Source organism: Lissotriton vulgaris, chromosome 4_1 (assembly GCF_964263255.1).
Source record: "Lissotriton vulgaris chromosome 4_1, aLisVul1.2, whole genome shotgun sequence".
Classification (NCBI taxonomy): domain Eukaryota; kingdom Metazoa; phylum Chordata; class Amphibia; order Caudata; family Salamandridae; genus Lissotriton; species Lissotriton vulgaris.
In genome coordinates, this window is record NC_141691.1 from 1,255,864,579 (window position 1) to 1,255,881,026 (window position 16,448).

The window sequence follows — 16,448 nt, forward strand, 5'->3', positions numbered from 1 at the left end:
GAGAGATGTAATATGTGACGTCATCAGCAGTGCATTGCAGGCGCGCAAGTTTTAGTGAGTCCAACTAACTATAACGTGGGAATTTCAATGGTTTTATGTCAGTAAAATTTCCAGCTAACTATAACTGGTGTGAAACCTATGGTTTTTTCAGTGAATATATATATACATGCAGCAGCACTTCTGTACGTAAGAAGAAACTGCCGCTAGTTTTAGTCAACATTACAATACTGTAGAAATATTGAAATCTGTATTAACTATTAAGCAAACAAATAAGTAGAAATGTTAAACTTTTTTATTACAAAATAACAATTTAACAACATTACAAAACTACTACAACAACACTCCATTAACAAACTATATCAACAATTATAAAACAAACAAAACAACCAATGTTACTAATTTATAACTTCTTCCTCACATTATGTAGATCAGCCTGCTGTATGTGAACCACCTCAGCCACCTCATCCTGGCAACAATATATGGTATGGCAGTTTTTTTAATTGAGGCCAGCTAGCAAAGTTTCTCATGCATACAGTTTTTAAAAGGCGTTAGCAAAGGCTAGCTTAGGCAGAGTTAGCTTGTGCTGCTGACTTGCAGAGCTCTTTATGTGCTTCCACATCTTTTCAAACTGGATACATGGTGCATGCCAAGCTACACACTGCTGAACAAGAGAATAATCCTGCTTATCTTACCAAAGCTCTTTTTGCTGCTTATGTAAAAAGATAATTATTTCCTCTGAAACAAGAAGGCCTACACATTACAAGCTTACACAAGATCACAAAAGTCCCCCTATGCAATACAAACAGTATTACTTCTTTAATCAATAGCTGTTTCCTCACTTTCCAAAGAGTAATTATTTCCTGCATTTTCAAAAGTGGACATGACTTCTTTTTCTCCACCATACTTTTTTTCACATGGTAGTTTTCTTGTTCACAACTTCTGTTTTCCATGTTCCTCCTACAAAAAGAGAAAATAACCAAAATATTTCAAAGTTACATACTAGTCAATAAATCATGTCATTCTTCACAATACTTCGCTATCTATACCGTTTGCTACATCTTTCACCCAAAATTACATATTTATATCTAGTGTACCACTAACTTGTTATTCTTTTCGAGGGACAAACTCCATACCCTCACCAAGAGCATGTTTGTTCCCAAATTAATTATAAAGTCATCAAACCTGATTTCATAAAAAATGTTAAAGTAACACATTTCTCTTGAGACACCCTTGCTGACACTGAGCATAGTCTTTTACTCAAGAAAAAGCAATATCACCACTAAAACATCTCAAAAGGTTAAACTATATGTACAGTTAGGTTCATATAAACCCTAGGGCTTGCAATAACACATTCCACATTCTTTGTTTTATAATTTGAGAAAAACTTCCTCCTTTACTTACAAGATCATACCGTGGAAACACTTAATTTTTCAACACAATCTGCAAACCTAGCTCACATCTCACTACATTATAATGTATACCTCTCAAAAGCTATATTGAAACATTTACACCTCCCCAAACAGCATTTAACTGTACAATCGGTGTAAAATATGTTTGCCAATCTGAGTGCACTTACTGACATGTCTCAACAAACGTACTTCATAAAGTATGCTATTAAATAAATGCACTTGGAAATCTTTCTTAAATACAGATTAAGACATCAGTCTCTTTCAGTGCCAAATTAAGTAACATCCGCTGAGCACAACTCAGATAGACTTCCTTCTACTCCAAAGCACCAAAGACAATCTGAGCTATCTCTGGTTCTGCATTCAATCACATCACAGCATTTAAACCATGAAATAGGTATGTTAACTATTGGTTGAACCTTGGCCCTTTTTTTCTACTATTATTTTAAACATATTTTTATTGATTTTGATTTTGCATAGTGTTATGCAATATCACATTTCCATATTCAATGGTATATTGGTACATCATTTGGAGATTTTCAGATTAATAGTATCCTCAGAATCTTGCTTTTGAGATATCCTAAAAATAATCACATCATTCTTTGTTATGCATTTACATTACTGAGTTTGCTATTGTCAATAGTTGTTACATGTGACCATTTTGTAGGATTTCAAACTGAGAACGTAACTTTCCCAAAACTACCAACCCTCCACCCACTCAACTGGCTCACCCTTATGTCATGGAGTGCGAACCGGAATACGACTTTCATTCTTTCGATGATCCTATATAAAGTTTGTTATATTCTATTCATGCTTAGTATGACCATGGAGATCTGTGGTGATTCTCTTAATGGAATCTCACTGTCTCCTAGCAACTTGTTAAAGGAGCATTGCAAGGAAAGAGGTTGATGTGAGAGGCCATGTCTACCTCTCCTCTTGTAGCCTTAATAAACCTACAGTTAAACACATCAACATCCAGTGTGATTACTACAAAGTTATTATGTTTTACGGACAGCATTAAAACTGGACGACCTAGTAAGCAGAATAGTTATATGTGAGAGAACTATACAATGAGTTGGCAGGGAGGGAAGGGGTGACATGTTTTGAGTATTGGGGGGCATAAAGGGGTCAACGGCTTTAAGTGTTTCTAACATCTGGTCCCATACTAAGGAGTTCCTCCCTCCTGATGATAGCACTCTCTGCTCCACACCATCAAACCATCTCTTTGTGCCAAGTGACTAGTGTAGGAGGGCAGGCTGATTTTCACCTTATTGTGATGGTGCATTCCGCTATGAGGATGGCCATATCTGCAAAACGGCATCATACTTTCTGTATTTTTCGGGCAGCGGCGTAGTCTTAGTAGACAGTTTGCTGCTGTACCCCAGCCAGAGGTACGTGTCGTGTCTCTCACCATCTGCACAATTATAAACCAAAATCCCCTCACGCATAGGAATGCCCACAACATATGTAGTGTATCCACATCTGGCACCTAGGGCTGCTGACTTGCGCTTCAGGGTGTATGCAATTAAGGCAGTGTGTTGTAAGGTATACCCCGTGTAGAATCATAAACTGTATAAGTTTGAATTTAGCTTTACGGGACACATTTTTCGGAATTTCAGGAGAGAGGACCATTCCTTATCTGTTAGATCTCTACCGTGATCCCTAGTCCATTTCTTTCACAGAGTTGTGAGGAAAGTACCTGCATGCGCCCTGACACTCTTGTACAGCCATTTGGTTTGGTGGCAGCCTTCCCCGATCAGGTAGACTGCAAGTTTTAGTTCATGTGGAGGGGGTTCACTCCCATCTGGTGTCCAGTACTTTTTAATGTAGTGGATGATGGTAGTGTGTAATATAAACGGGGAACTGGGAACTCCCTGATTATGAGCACATTTTTCATGGTCTGCTAGCATACAGACGATGAACATCACTCCAATGGTGGATACCCCTTCTCGCGTCCAGTTTGAGACACTTAGGATATAGGTAATCCTATTTACTTGTTCTAAAATACAGAATTTTACCGATTCAGTGTTTTAGAATCGGTAAATGGGATGTAGGTATTCATTTGGTATTTTTTACCGAATCAGTAAGATTCGGTTAATACCGAATCGGTATTTACCGATTTGGTATTTCCCATTCATCCCTATCGGCCTCCAGGCCCATAGGGATGAATGGGAATTACTGAATCAGAAAAATTCGGTAAAATGGGGAACACATTCAAGGGTGGCAGGGTGTCACTTTGACACTCTGTTGCACCCCTGAATAGTGCATGGGTGCACATGTGGCACACATACATGCCCTAAGGGCATGTATGTCTGCCACTTGGCAACTTGTAGTTGGTGGTAAATAACGAATCCTGAAATGGGAAAAGCACTCTTTCGAGTGCTCCCTACATTAAGGATTCTGTAATTTACCAAATCGGTACGGAATCAGAAATTTACTGATTCCTTAAAATTCAGATTCAGTAAATTACCGAATCTGTAAAATGGCTACCTACATCTCAAAAGCCTAATACCGCTCGGTAACAGCCGAAATTCGGTAATTTCGGACGTTACCGACTGTTATTGGGCGACCTACATCTAGACCTAAGTCTGGTAACTAGCCCTGTTGCGATGGGAATTCCATGTAAAGGAGTGTTTGGTGTATATTGGGGGTTCCACCTGGTGTATTGTAATGCCCTTCTCTAATAAAGGAGAGCTATTCATAGCAGAGGGGGATGCCTGGGGGTGCCCTATTTCCAGGTAGTAACAGTGTGTGGAGTGTGCCCTGGTTCAATGTTTGTGACGTGTAGTCAATTTCATGTAGGCTGCGTCCTGCAAGTCAGTATGTCAGCCATTGGAGTTGGCTAGCCAGACAGTATGTGCGAAAGTCAGGGACGCCGAGTCCTCCCTTGTCTGGCCTCAGTTGCATTTTGGCCAGGCTCACTCTTCTGCGACCCTTTTTCCAAATAGGATCAGAGAGGAGGGAATCTAATGTCCAGATAATAGTGGCGGGGATCAGGACCGGCAGATTCATAAAAAAATATAGCAGTCGTGGTACAACCAACATCTTGGAGATGGCTATTCTACCCATCACCGAAAGGGGCAAGGATGTTCAAAAGGAAACCGGGGCTCATAGTGATCTGATCGCTTTCATCAAACTACACTCTATCAGATCTTGTGAAGCCCTGTAAATCTGAATACCCAGGTATTTGAAGGTTTGTGGGGCGACTGCCAAGGTGAGCTGTCCAAATTTAATGGACTCCAGGCCCTCCCTTTGGTTTACAAAGAGCGCGTGTGACTTCTTTTCATCAACGGCCAGCCCTGAAATACGTTCCAATTGTTGGAATATACTTGGGATAGGTTCTAAGTCTTCTGCCAGGTCATGGAAATATGAAATGAGGTCATTGGCATATGCCAATACTACATGTGTTGTATCTCCCAATTGAATCCCTTTGTTCTCTGCCTCCCTCGGGAGTTTGATGGTAAGAGGTTTTAAAGATATCACAAATAACAATAGCGACAGGGGGCAGCCCTTTCGTGTACCTATGGCTACTGGATTGGAACAGGATATATGAGGCCCAGTACGGACCCGGGCTGTAGGAGTCATATATAATAGCTTGACCCAGTCCATGTATCCCAGTGGCATGCTCCTGCTATTGTTTTGCCTGCATTGGGGAGTCAACCTACCTGCCACGGGACCCGAGAGGCGGCTTTTTTCACAGGTCTTCTTGCCGACCAGGACAGCGGTGTTGGGGCACTAGGGACTGCAACTCCCAGCAGCCCTGAGTGGCGCACACCGCCTGCATCACCACAAAGCGCCCAGAGGCGCTTAAATCAGACTCGCACTTCCCGCAGCACGGGAACCTATTGAAACTGCTCCTGCTAATGTTTTGTCTGCATTGGAGAGTCAACCTACCTCCCACGGGACCCGAGAGGCGGCTTTTTTCGCGGGTCTTCTTGCCGACTGGGACAGCGGTGTTGGGGTGCTAGGGACTGCAACTCCCAGTAGCCCTGAGTGGCGCACACAGCCTGCATCACCACAAAGCGCCCGGTGGTGCTTTAATCGGACTCGCACCTCCCCCAGCGCGGGAACCTATTGAAACTGCTCCTGCTATTGTTTTGCCGGCATTGGGGAGTCGACCTACCTGCCAAGGGACCCGAGAGGCGACTTTTTTCATGGGTCTTCTTGCCAACTGGGACAGCGGTGTTGGGGCGCTAGGGACCTCAACTCCCAGCAGCCCTGAGTGGCGCACACCACCTGCATCACCACAAAGCGCCCGGAGGCACTTAAATCGAACTCGCACCTCCTGCAGCTTGGGACTTGCGCGGGCGAAGCCTGGGCCAAGGGCGGGCCCGTCTGAGCCCATCAGAGACTGACAGAGGCTTGGCCGGGCCACCCCTCTTACTTTGCCGCTACAGTAAGACTATTTACTCATTGGACTTGGATTGTTTCTCTTATTGTGCCCTAGCCGTACTACCTGCATATTACACATTTACTTAATCTTTGTGCATATTATAGTTTGGGAAAGGTGACACATTACAACATCTAGGAATAATGGCGTTACGATCTGGGAAGGGGAGGAAGGCAGCATCAGGTGTTATTGGGGGGAATGTTGCCGGGACCTTAGACCAATTTATAACCAGGGCTGCAATAGTTTTGGAGCATGAAATCACCCTTACTGAAAGGCGTCTATCACTAGTACCTTTATATACTAAACAATCATCATTGGGTCCCATTATGTGAGCTATTACACCAGAACAGCCATGTACCCAGACATGTAACGATGATATTCTGGTGGGAGTGAGTATTGGGACTGCTGAACACATCAAAAGAAAGCACCCCACCGGCTGAAAATAGGTCCGTAGATATGATCATCTCTAATACTCTGGCCAATCTACAAGCTAAAAAACAACTACTAGGCCCAGGCCCAATAGGTAAAAGAAAACGCGGGGGGCTCACAGAAGGGAAGGTGCCCAAAAGTAATTAAAAAATCTAAAAAAGTGGGGGACCCAGTAACACCAACTCAGCCATTATTAACTAGCGTGCCATCACGGTTACTAACCCCAGCCCCAAATACTCTCGCTGGAGAGCCGCCCCAGCCTCCGGTGTTACTATCCCAAACTCCCGAAGGTTTTATGTAGCAAGTAGAGCAGATAATAAAATCCCTAATGTTACCCTTATTGGAGAAAATTAAAGTTTTAACAGAGAAACTAGGGAAGTTAGAACAGGTAGCTAAAGCTAACAAAGATATTTTGGAAAAACGTGCTGTTAGCATACAGAATCGAGGCCCTGTAGTACAAACCGCAATAGGAACATCTACTAATAATACCATACCAGTAATAGCTTCAACACCTAACACATTGACTAGGCTACAAAATGAGAATAGCCAAGATGGTATAATTACTGGGAAAAGGACAAAGGCTACTGTAGGGGAAGGAAGGAAAGAGGGCGGGCCGAGGCTGCAAAGGATTGTATGGCAGTGGAGCGGGATGGAAAAACAACGCACATAGAAAAGGGAATTTCAAGTGCTGATAAACAAAAGATCATTTACCCATGCATTGATTTACCGCCTGACTCCGCCCCATATACTGTGGTGCTGACTGGGGTGCCCGATATGTACAGTGATAAGGTAGAAACCCATCGTGAATTAAAAAATAAGGTCACCTTTTGGTTGAATAATAATACACCACTCCCGGGTAACATCCATGCCGAAATTATTTTTGTGCGAAGGATGAGCTGGGTCAGCCATAGAAAAAAAGATTTAAGAGGTGACTGTATCATTGTGAACTTTAGAGACAGACGGGTGGTAAGGTATATCTGTGACTTGCAACATCAAAGAGGTGATGGCGGTATACAAAGTCTTGATTTGAGTTATTTTTATCCATCCTCACTTTTTGCTCCGTCAAATGTCATAGAAACGCAGCGAAGAGGGTTTAATGCTACATACAGAGACAAGTTTAGTATTCCTACATTTAATCGTTTTGACATGCTTCAAGGGTTGGAGGGGGTTGATTGACTGGGATCCAGTCATTCTACTGCTAAATCGGTCCCTTCCGCTGTGAATGTTAGATCGAGGCGGGGGAATGCATATGAAGGAGCAAATTGTAAATGGGTGGACTAAGGGTTAAGATCCGGGGAAATTAATAGCGAAAGTGCGGGTGCATTGAAGGAGAGTGGCATTGATGTGAATATACTGTCAGTAGATAATCAGAAAAGTCCCGGTCCTATTGGCATAGCGGATGTTCCGACCAATACGGTTACATAGTCAATAATGTTTTGGAACATCGCAGGTTTCAAAGCAAAAATGCCTAACCAAAACTGGGTTAATCTTGTGAATGAGCATGATATAGTGAGTTTACAAGAACCATGGACTATAGAGGCTCATCATTTGTGTGGTTTTAAAACCTTTCATTCACCTGCAATTAGTTCCCTACATGACAGGGCCAAAGGGGGCTGTGTACCTATGTGTCGAATCTGTTAAAATGTTATAAGATTGAGATAGCCTTCAATAATAGGTACTACCACATAATTAGGATGCATATTGATAAAGTCTCCTGCATGATTATTGTTAAGTTTTACAATAACGTTTTGGTGGAGGCCGTGGAAGAAACGTTGAAAACCCTGCGTAAGGATATCAAATGTTTGTTAGGCGGGAGAACTAAAGCAGTCTGTGTCATCTGGGGTAGGGACTTCAATCGCTCCTTGTGTAAACGAGGGGAAAAAGGTACATGTGGTATAATGCTGCAAAATTAGATCAGTTTAAGCCATTTCGAACATACCACATGTGGGGACTACCTGAACAAAATAATTTTTACCTGTGATATGGGCTTCGCGAACAGAATCTGTTGCAGTGACGTCCCTTTTTGCCCCACGTTCAATGGCAGAGGTGCATACTCAACAATAGATTTTGTATTGATATAGGCCAGATATGGGGGAGAGGTTCAAATGTGTAAAACCTTGTATAACACATTAAGTGACTCCTTTCCCTTAAGTCTGGAGATCTCAAACTTATGCAATGAACATGTTAAAAATCGTACCCCCAGACAATATGTAGGAAACATTGCCCTGAATAGGCAGAATGGTTATTCCTTAAAGTGGACCAAAGTGGTCCTTGAGGATTTTCGTTTTAATTTAATAAAGACATGCAATTTTAGTATTGATGCTTGTCTGGACGAAAATGCTGGTGATTTTGTAGTTATTAAAATTTTTATGATTATTGCCACACACATTAAAAATAGCCTTTGGGTGGAGACGAAAATTCATAAGGAGAACACTTCGAGCTGGTTTGATACAGCTTGTACCAAGGCTTTTACTAAACTCAAACATGCCCTAAATGCCCCTGTTAAAGATCGTAACTTAATTAAGGAGTTAAGGAAGGATTATAAAAAGATCCTGGAAAAGAGAAAGGATATCCTTAAAAAGGAAGCTTGGGATACATTGTGTGAGGCATCCTTGAGTAGAGATACGGCAGCTTTTTGGAAAGCAGTAAATGCCCCTTTTATAACATACAAAACAAAGGCCAGGGTAGAAATAGCCCTTTCCGAGACTGAGTGGGTTAAGCATTATGTAGAATTGTACAGTGCTGTAAGTCAATGGGATCAATTCCCAACTCAGAATATTATGATGGAGGACACTGTACATACTAGTATTAAATTGGATTTGGGTATTTCCTTGTATGAAGTAAACGCAAGTATAACAGAAAGCGCGGAGGAAAAGCCCCATGCCCCGATGGGGTCCCAGTTGACCTATATAAGAACAATATGGATCTGTGGGGCCCGCTTCTTACACAACTTTTTAATGCATCCTGCTCTAATGGCTTGCTACCCTCATGGTGTGAGTCGATAATTGTACCTATAATTAAAAAGGGAGATAGATCAAGTTGCCAATGCTATCGCCCTATGTCATTGTTAGACACAACCATTAAGATTTTCGGCTGTGTGATTTTAAATACATTACAAATATGGGCTGACGAACACTCAATAATTAGTGATCTGCAGTATGGCTTTAGAAAAAGCCTCAGCACTATTGATCAATGCCTTAATTTGCACGTTCTTTTAGAAAAATACACCAAAGCCAAGGGTGGTCGCATGTTTTTAACTTTTATTGACTTAACGTCAGCTTTCGATTGCGTCACTCACACTAAACTATGGCTGATCCTTGAGAAACTAGGGTAGAGAAAAATATAATTCGTTTTCAAGGGGAACTTTATTTGGGGGCTTCAGCCCGAGTTAGGTATGGGAAAAATGGAGAGTGTACTGAACCGTTCACCATTGCAAGAGGAGTGGGGAAAGGCTGCATCCTTGCTCCATTTCTTTTTACAATTTATATTAATGATGTAGAAAGAAAACTGTTACAGGAATGCAGGGCATGCCGCTGGTTGGCAAAAGATCTGTCCCAGTGCTCTTATATGCTGATGACGCGGTTCTGATGGACAGGACGCCCGTGGCCTTGCAAAAGATGGTTAACACTTTTTCAGAATTTATGACTAACTTGGACCTGAGAATCAATTGTACTAAAACTTTCTGTATGACTTATGGCCCCGGGCCAAACAGAAAGAAAAAAGTAATATACATTGATTCAAGACCACTCGATTACACCCCAACCTTCCCATACCTTGGTCTATTTTTTTACCAATCTGGTTTATGGAATAGTGCAATAAAGACTATGAGATTATTGTTTTGCAAATCGATAATGGCCTTGAAAACTTTTAGTAAAAGGATGGGCAAAAAAACTATTGGGGAGCTTTTAACTGTGTACAGAGCGACCTGTGTGGCAATTGCCACATATGGCGTGGGAATATGTGGATATGCAAATGTGAAATCATTGCAGGTGGTGGAAAACACCTTTATGAAATTCCTTCTAGCAGTCCCAGACAGTGTCCCTACATACGTTTGCCACGCTGAACTAGGGGAGCCATATCTAGAAGATACCATTAAGGTTGCACCGGTTCTTATAGGGTCTGGACCACCGAGGAGTGTGCCTTCAACCGCTCTATTTTAAGGGACCTGATGAGGTTAGAGAATGGTGGTAAGGTAGGGTGGTTTAGTTAGGTAATGACGTTTTTTTCAAATATAGGCCATATGGAATACTATGATGATCCCGCATATTTGAGCGATGTCCCCAGAAAAGTCCTTAAGGGTATATGCATAAGGTATCTGGGAGAGCGCAGAACCAATATAGAAATGTAAAAAAAAGAATGTGGCCGCGCATCAATTAATAATGATCTCAGACCAAATGCAACCGTACATGAGAATAAAAATGAGTGATTTTGAAAGGTTTTTATTAACCCGTTTTAGGTTACATTTGTTATTCGGATCCCTCAGTTTCCCCAACATGAACAATTGGTCAAACATCTTATTAAGTGCCCTTGTGATGATTTGTCTGAGCAGTCAGACATTCATATCCTCTTTTTTTGTAGATTTTACACAACCCCTAGGAGAAGATGGATTGTGCCCATATTGAAGATCATGGAATTTAATCAGTGTCGCCATGCTTTTTTAGCAATTCAAAGATTAGACAACATATTAACTGTTGCATCTCTCTCTGTGTATTTTAAAAATGTTTTTAGATTTCGAAAATCGATCCCCTAATGAAATATGATGAGTATATTTTATTTTTTGTCCTTATTAAAACAGTTTTTATGAATATTTTGAAATGTAATGTATTAACTGTACTTTTATGGTTGTTTTTATCTAATAACCGAATAAAGTTTAAAATGAAAATGAAATGAGTGCTCCCTACATAAAGGATTCGGTAATTTACCAAATCGGTATTTCAAGGAATCGGTAATTTACCGATTCTTTAAAATACTGATTCGTTAAATTACTGAATCCGTAAAATGACTACCTACATCTCAAAAGCCTAATACCAGTCGGTAACGGCCGAAATTCGGTATTTTCGGACGTTACCGACCGTTATTGGGCGACCTACATCTAGCCCTAAGTCTGGTGACTAGCCCTGTTGCGATGGGAATTCCATGTAAAGGAGTGTTTGGTGTATATGGGGGGGTTCCACCTGGTGTATGTAATGCAAAAGGAAACCGGGGCTCATAGTGATCTGATCACTTTCATCAAACTACCCTCTATCAGATCTTGTGAGGCCCTGTAAATCTGAATACCCAGGTATTTGAAGGTTTGTGGGGCGACTGCCAAGGTGAGCTGTCCAAATGTAATGGACTCAAGGCCCTCCCTTTGGTTTACAAAGAACGCGTGTGACTTCTTTTCATCAACGGCCAGCCCTGAAATACGTTCGACTTGTTGGAATATACTTGGGATAGGTTCTAAGTCTTCTGCCAGGTCATAGATATATGAAATGAGGTCATTGGCATATGCCAATACTACATGTGTTGTATCTCCTAATTGGATCCCTTTGTTCTCTGCCTCCCTACGGAGTTTGATGGTAAGAGGTTTTAAAGATAGCACAAATAACAATAGCAACAGGGGGCAGCCCTTTCGCGTACCTATGACTACTGGATTGGAACCGGATATATGAGACCCAGTACGGACCCGGACTGTAGGAGTCGTATATAATAGCTTGACCCAGTCCATGTATCTCAGTGGCACACCGAATTTGCTCATGGCTGCTGCCATGGATTCCCAGTTTAAAGTAACAAAAGCCTGCTGCAGATTAAGGGAGACACATCTGGCCCCACAGGAAACCTCAGAGGTTGGCCTCCATGACATAGTGTAAATGCCTGATGTTCAGGGATGTACTGCATCCTGGAACAAAGCTGCACTGATCAGTATGAATTAATTTTTGGAGGTAAGGAAGAATACGGTGGGCCAAAACTTTACTAAGGATTTTATGTTCCATTGGTAAGAGGGATAGTGGACGATAAAGTGACATATCTCGCAGCTCTCTGCCCAGCTTGGAGAGGGAAGTGACCAGTGTTTGCATGGTAGAAAGTGGGAGAGAGTTAGCCTCTTGAGCTGATTGGTACAAACGTTCAAGGTGTGGTGTTAGTTTGTCGGCAAAGGTAGTAAGTAATTCTGCTGGCAAACCATCTAGGCCCGGGGTTTCATTACAGGGGTGCTCACGGATAGCCTAATTAATTTCGGCACATGTAATGGGGCTGTCTAGTTCCTCCTGGGTGGCCTCCGATAATTTGGGGTAGGTTAAGCCGTTTAGGAAGGTTGCTATGGGCTTGTTTATTTCAACCTTGGGGGCACTGTATAGTCCCTCATAATAATTACTAAAGGCCAGGTTTACTTCTTCTCAGGTGTGCACCAAGGCGGCATCTGGCTGTGCCACTTCATATATGGGGGAAAGGAGGGGGTGTTTCTCGCAATAATCGTGCCAGTAATGTTCCAGATTTATCTTCTTCTGCATGTTTATACTTTATTTGATTGGTAGTCTATCTTGTAGTTTCCCTTGGTTGGAGGGGTTGTTACTTGCCTCTTGCATATTTAAAGAGGCCTCTAATGTTGGTAGGTTTTTATGTACCGCATGGCGGGCACCCACTGTGGCACCAATAGCCATGCATTGGATCACTGTCTTCAATGCATCCCATTCTGTGAGGTGGGAGGAGGCGGATTTAGCATTTTCATTGAAGTAATTTGTGATGGTTGACCCCAATGTGTTGCGGAAGACATGGGTGGGTATTCTTCAACAATCTAAAGTGATCTTGAGTGGGTTTTGATCAGACATGGGTTTTCCCAGTTATGTTGTCTGGGAAACTTGGGGTGTGATGGGCAGGGAGCAGAATATTCTGTCAAGCCTGGTATCTAGAGGGTGTGGTGGGGAATAAAAGAAATATTCACAGTTGGTAGGATTTTGTAGACACCATAAACCCTTCAACACCAGCCCTCCACCCAGTCCATAAAAATACCATTTGTTTAATTGAGGCAGGTCCTTGTGGGGGGGGGGGGGGGTCGATCTAGGTGAGCATCCAGGATTGAGTTGTAGTCCCCGCCTAGTACCCATGGAAAATCTACCCAGTCTGCTAGTACCACATTTAGATTTGTGAGGACTTTGTCTTGTTCATAATTGGGGGTACAATCATGTACCTGCCCTGAATGTCTGTGCGGTGCTCAATAGCCACGAACGGGACCCCATGCCTGACCCATATAACTGTCTCTCTCGCAAATGCGGAGAATGATGTGTTAAATATGTGGCCTCTCCATTTTTTCTGGAGTTTAACTGCTGCAGAGTCAGTGAGTTGAGATTCTTGGATCAAGGTGATCTGCGCTTTTTCGTCTATTCAATTGTGTGGGACCCTGTGGTATTTGTGCACTGATTCCATTCGCCTGACATTCTAGGTAATAACAGTTTATTTACCCAATGTGGCCATGTATTAGTATGTTCAGTGTTGTGCTTGCCCAAGGTCGTATGGTAGGCGGTGTGTATGGTATAGTGCAGGGTGAGCCAGGAACCCAACAAAAAATAGCAGCTAAAGCTCACAATACTACGACTAATGCATAAACTATGCTGGTCCAAACATTATACAGAACAGTCTGAACTTCCATTTGGTTTTGCTATGCATCTGCTGAAGGGGGGGTGGTTCCTTTGTACTGCATAGTACATCATCCAGGGCAGAACTACACGGATGTTAGGACCCTTAATGTAGACCAAGTGTAGGGGGAGCTGGGGAGGGAAGAAATAGTTAGGCACATTGGTAATATCTTACTTCCCTTTAGGGCAGCTGTGCAACAATGTTCCTGAAGTGTCGCTCGGCCTCTGAATATCGTTTAGCCAAATAGGTCTTGCAGTGTTTGTGGAGTGATCAAGGGGAATAGTATATCATTGTTCTCAGAGTCCAAGTGCATAATGTTCTCGTCGATTGTTCCGGTGATGAAGGGGGATTGGAGTCCCGAATGCCGGCGGCCGCCGCCAAGGTCGATTCCTGCCTATGCAGAGCCTGTTACGGTGAGGGGCTTTTGGCAGCGGGTCTGCGAGTTGATTGGTTCCGGCGTATTCTTTGTTCTGTTGCTTTTTTTAGGTCTCGGTGTGCCCTTTGTTTAAGGCTTTCCAGCGCTTAAGAAGGGAGGGTGATCTCCAGCCAGTCATTTGCCGTATTCCGGGCTGTCGAACAAATGTGATTTTTGTTCATAGATGATTTTCAAGCAGGCTGGAAACAGTAAATCATATTTAAGATTCAAGGCTTAGAGCATCTTTCTCTGTTGGCTTGGTTGGCCAACCCAGCCAGGAGGGGGTCAGTCATCTTGGAGATCAGAGAACAGAATGGAGTAGTGAGATATGACCAGCGAGGTATCAATGACCTGTTCCTAGAATACTATACCGACTTATACAAAAGTGGGCTGGTGCCAACAGAAGAGAGCTTTAACGCGTTCATAGGAGACGTGGAACTACCTGTCTTGGACGAAGAACTTGTGGATACCGTGGGTTGGGATGTGGAAATAGGAGAGGTGCGGGGGGCTATTAAACATATGGCACGTAACAAAACACCGGGAACAGATGGCTTACCCATTGAATTCTACTTAGCATATATTAACTTGTTAGCCCCTAGACTGGTACACCTGTACAATGACGCGAGGCAAGAGGAACCCCTGCCCGCCTTGACCAGGGAAGCGATTATTGTATACCTGCTCAAACCAGGGAAGCCATCTTGGGACAGAACAGCATATCGCCCGCTCTCCATGCTTAACCTGGACTTCAAAATCCTGAGTCGTATACTGGCCACTCGACTGCTCCCTCATATGGCAACCCTCATACATAGAGATCAATCTCGGATTCTACCCACCAGAAATACAGCCCTTATTGTTAGCCGCCGAACAAAGGTATTAAAGGCAGATACCTATAAGAAAGAGGAAGCTGCGGTCTTCACAGTGGACACAGAGAAGGCATATGAAAGCTTGGAATGGGCGTATTTATTTCATGTGATGAAGTGGGTCGGGCTCGGTGAGAGGTATGTGGCTGGACAGCTCTCTTATATGCCAACTCTACTGCAAGGGTTAAGACAGCGGCATAATATCAGACGTCTGAAATGTAGGACGGGGAGCGCAACAGGGGTGCCCGCTTTCCCCCTACTCTTCGCCCTTGCGATAGAACCGTTTGCAGCCTGGGCTAGAACAGCAGAAGACACACATTGATGGACGGAATGCAGAACAAATCAAAACATTCACCCCCAGTCAAGAGATCTGGGTTAAATCCATCATTCTTTTGCTCACCATGCCACCCCAGTTTAGACCTGGCCATATGCAAATCAGTCTTGACCCTGTGCCTCATGGGAACAGTCCAGCCCGAACTACCAATCCGGATATGCCCAGAAGTGGTTCCTGTGCTCTCCATGCCACTGGAATCAAGCTATCCTGGCTGAAGAGGGGTGAAACCCCAAAACCGGTCCTAGGATGCTTGTATCCAGTCCAGGGAGGACCTAGCTTGGTTGTTCGGGCTGGACTGTACCCATGAGGCACAGGGTCAAGACTGATTTGGATATGGCTGGATTCAAACTGGAATGGCACAGTGGCCAAACAATCGATGGATTTAGGCCCAGATCTCGGTACTGGGGTGAATATATAACATTGTTCTGCATTCTGTCCATCAACTGTTATTTTTGCATTTGTCACCCCAAGTGGGACGGGTATGCCCAGACGTGGATCCCATGCTCTCTATGCCACTGGAATCAAGCTATCCTGGCTGAAGAAGGGTGAAACCCCGAAACCGGTCCTAGGATGCTTGTTTCTAGTCCAGGGAGGACCTGGCTTGGCAGTTCGGGCTGGACTGTTCCCATGAGGCACAGGGTCAAGACTGATTTGCATGTGGGTGGATTCAAACTGGAATGACATGGTGAGCAAAAAACAATGGATTTAGGCCTAGATCTCTGTACTGGGGTGAATGGATGACATTGTTCTGCATTCTTTCCATCAACTGTAGTTTTCGCATTGGGCTAGAACAGGACAGCACTATCAGGGACTAAATCCACCACATTGCGCTTTACGCAGACGACCTGTTACAGTTTCTGGCAGATTTGAGGGAGGCATTTAGGGGTGCAAAAGCCTTCCTTGCTGCGAGCTCTGGATGACGCAGGGGGCTGGTCAAAGTCCTGTCTGTTCCCAGCAATGGAGAGTAGGATAGGTTCACAAGAAACTGAGGGTGTGAGATGGG

General features: G+C 43.3%; 1 protein-coding gene across 1 annotated transcript in view; it reads right to left on the minus strand.

Annotated features, from left to right (window-relative positions):
- Nucleotides 1-276: 276 nt before the first annotated feature.
- Nucleotides 277-16,448, minus strand: part of LOC147723109 (coiled-coil domain-containing protein 102A-like) — a 512,857-nt gene continuing 496,685 nt past the window's right edge. The window contains exon 5 of the mRNA XM_086966925.1: nt 277-957. Coding sequence (XP_086823051.1) covers nt 911-957 — 47 coding nt within the window. The 3' untranslated portion in view covers nt 277-910. The remainder of the gene's footprint in view (nt 958-16,448) is intronic.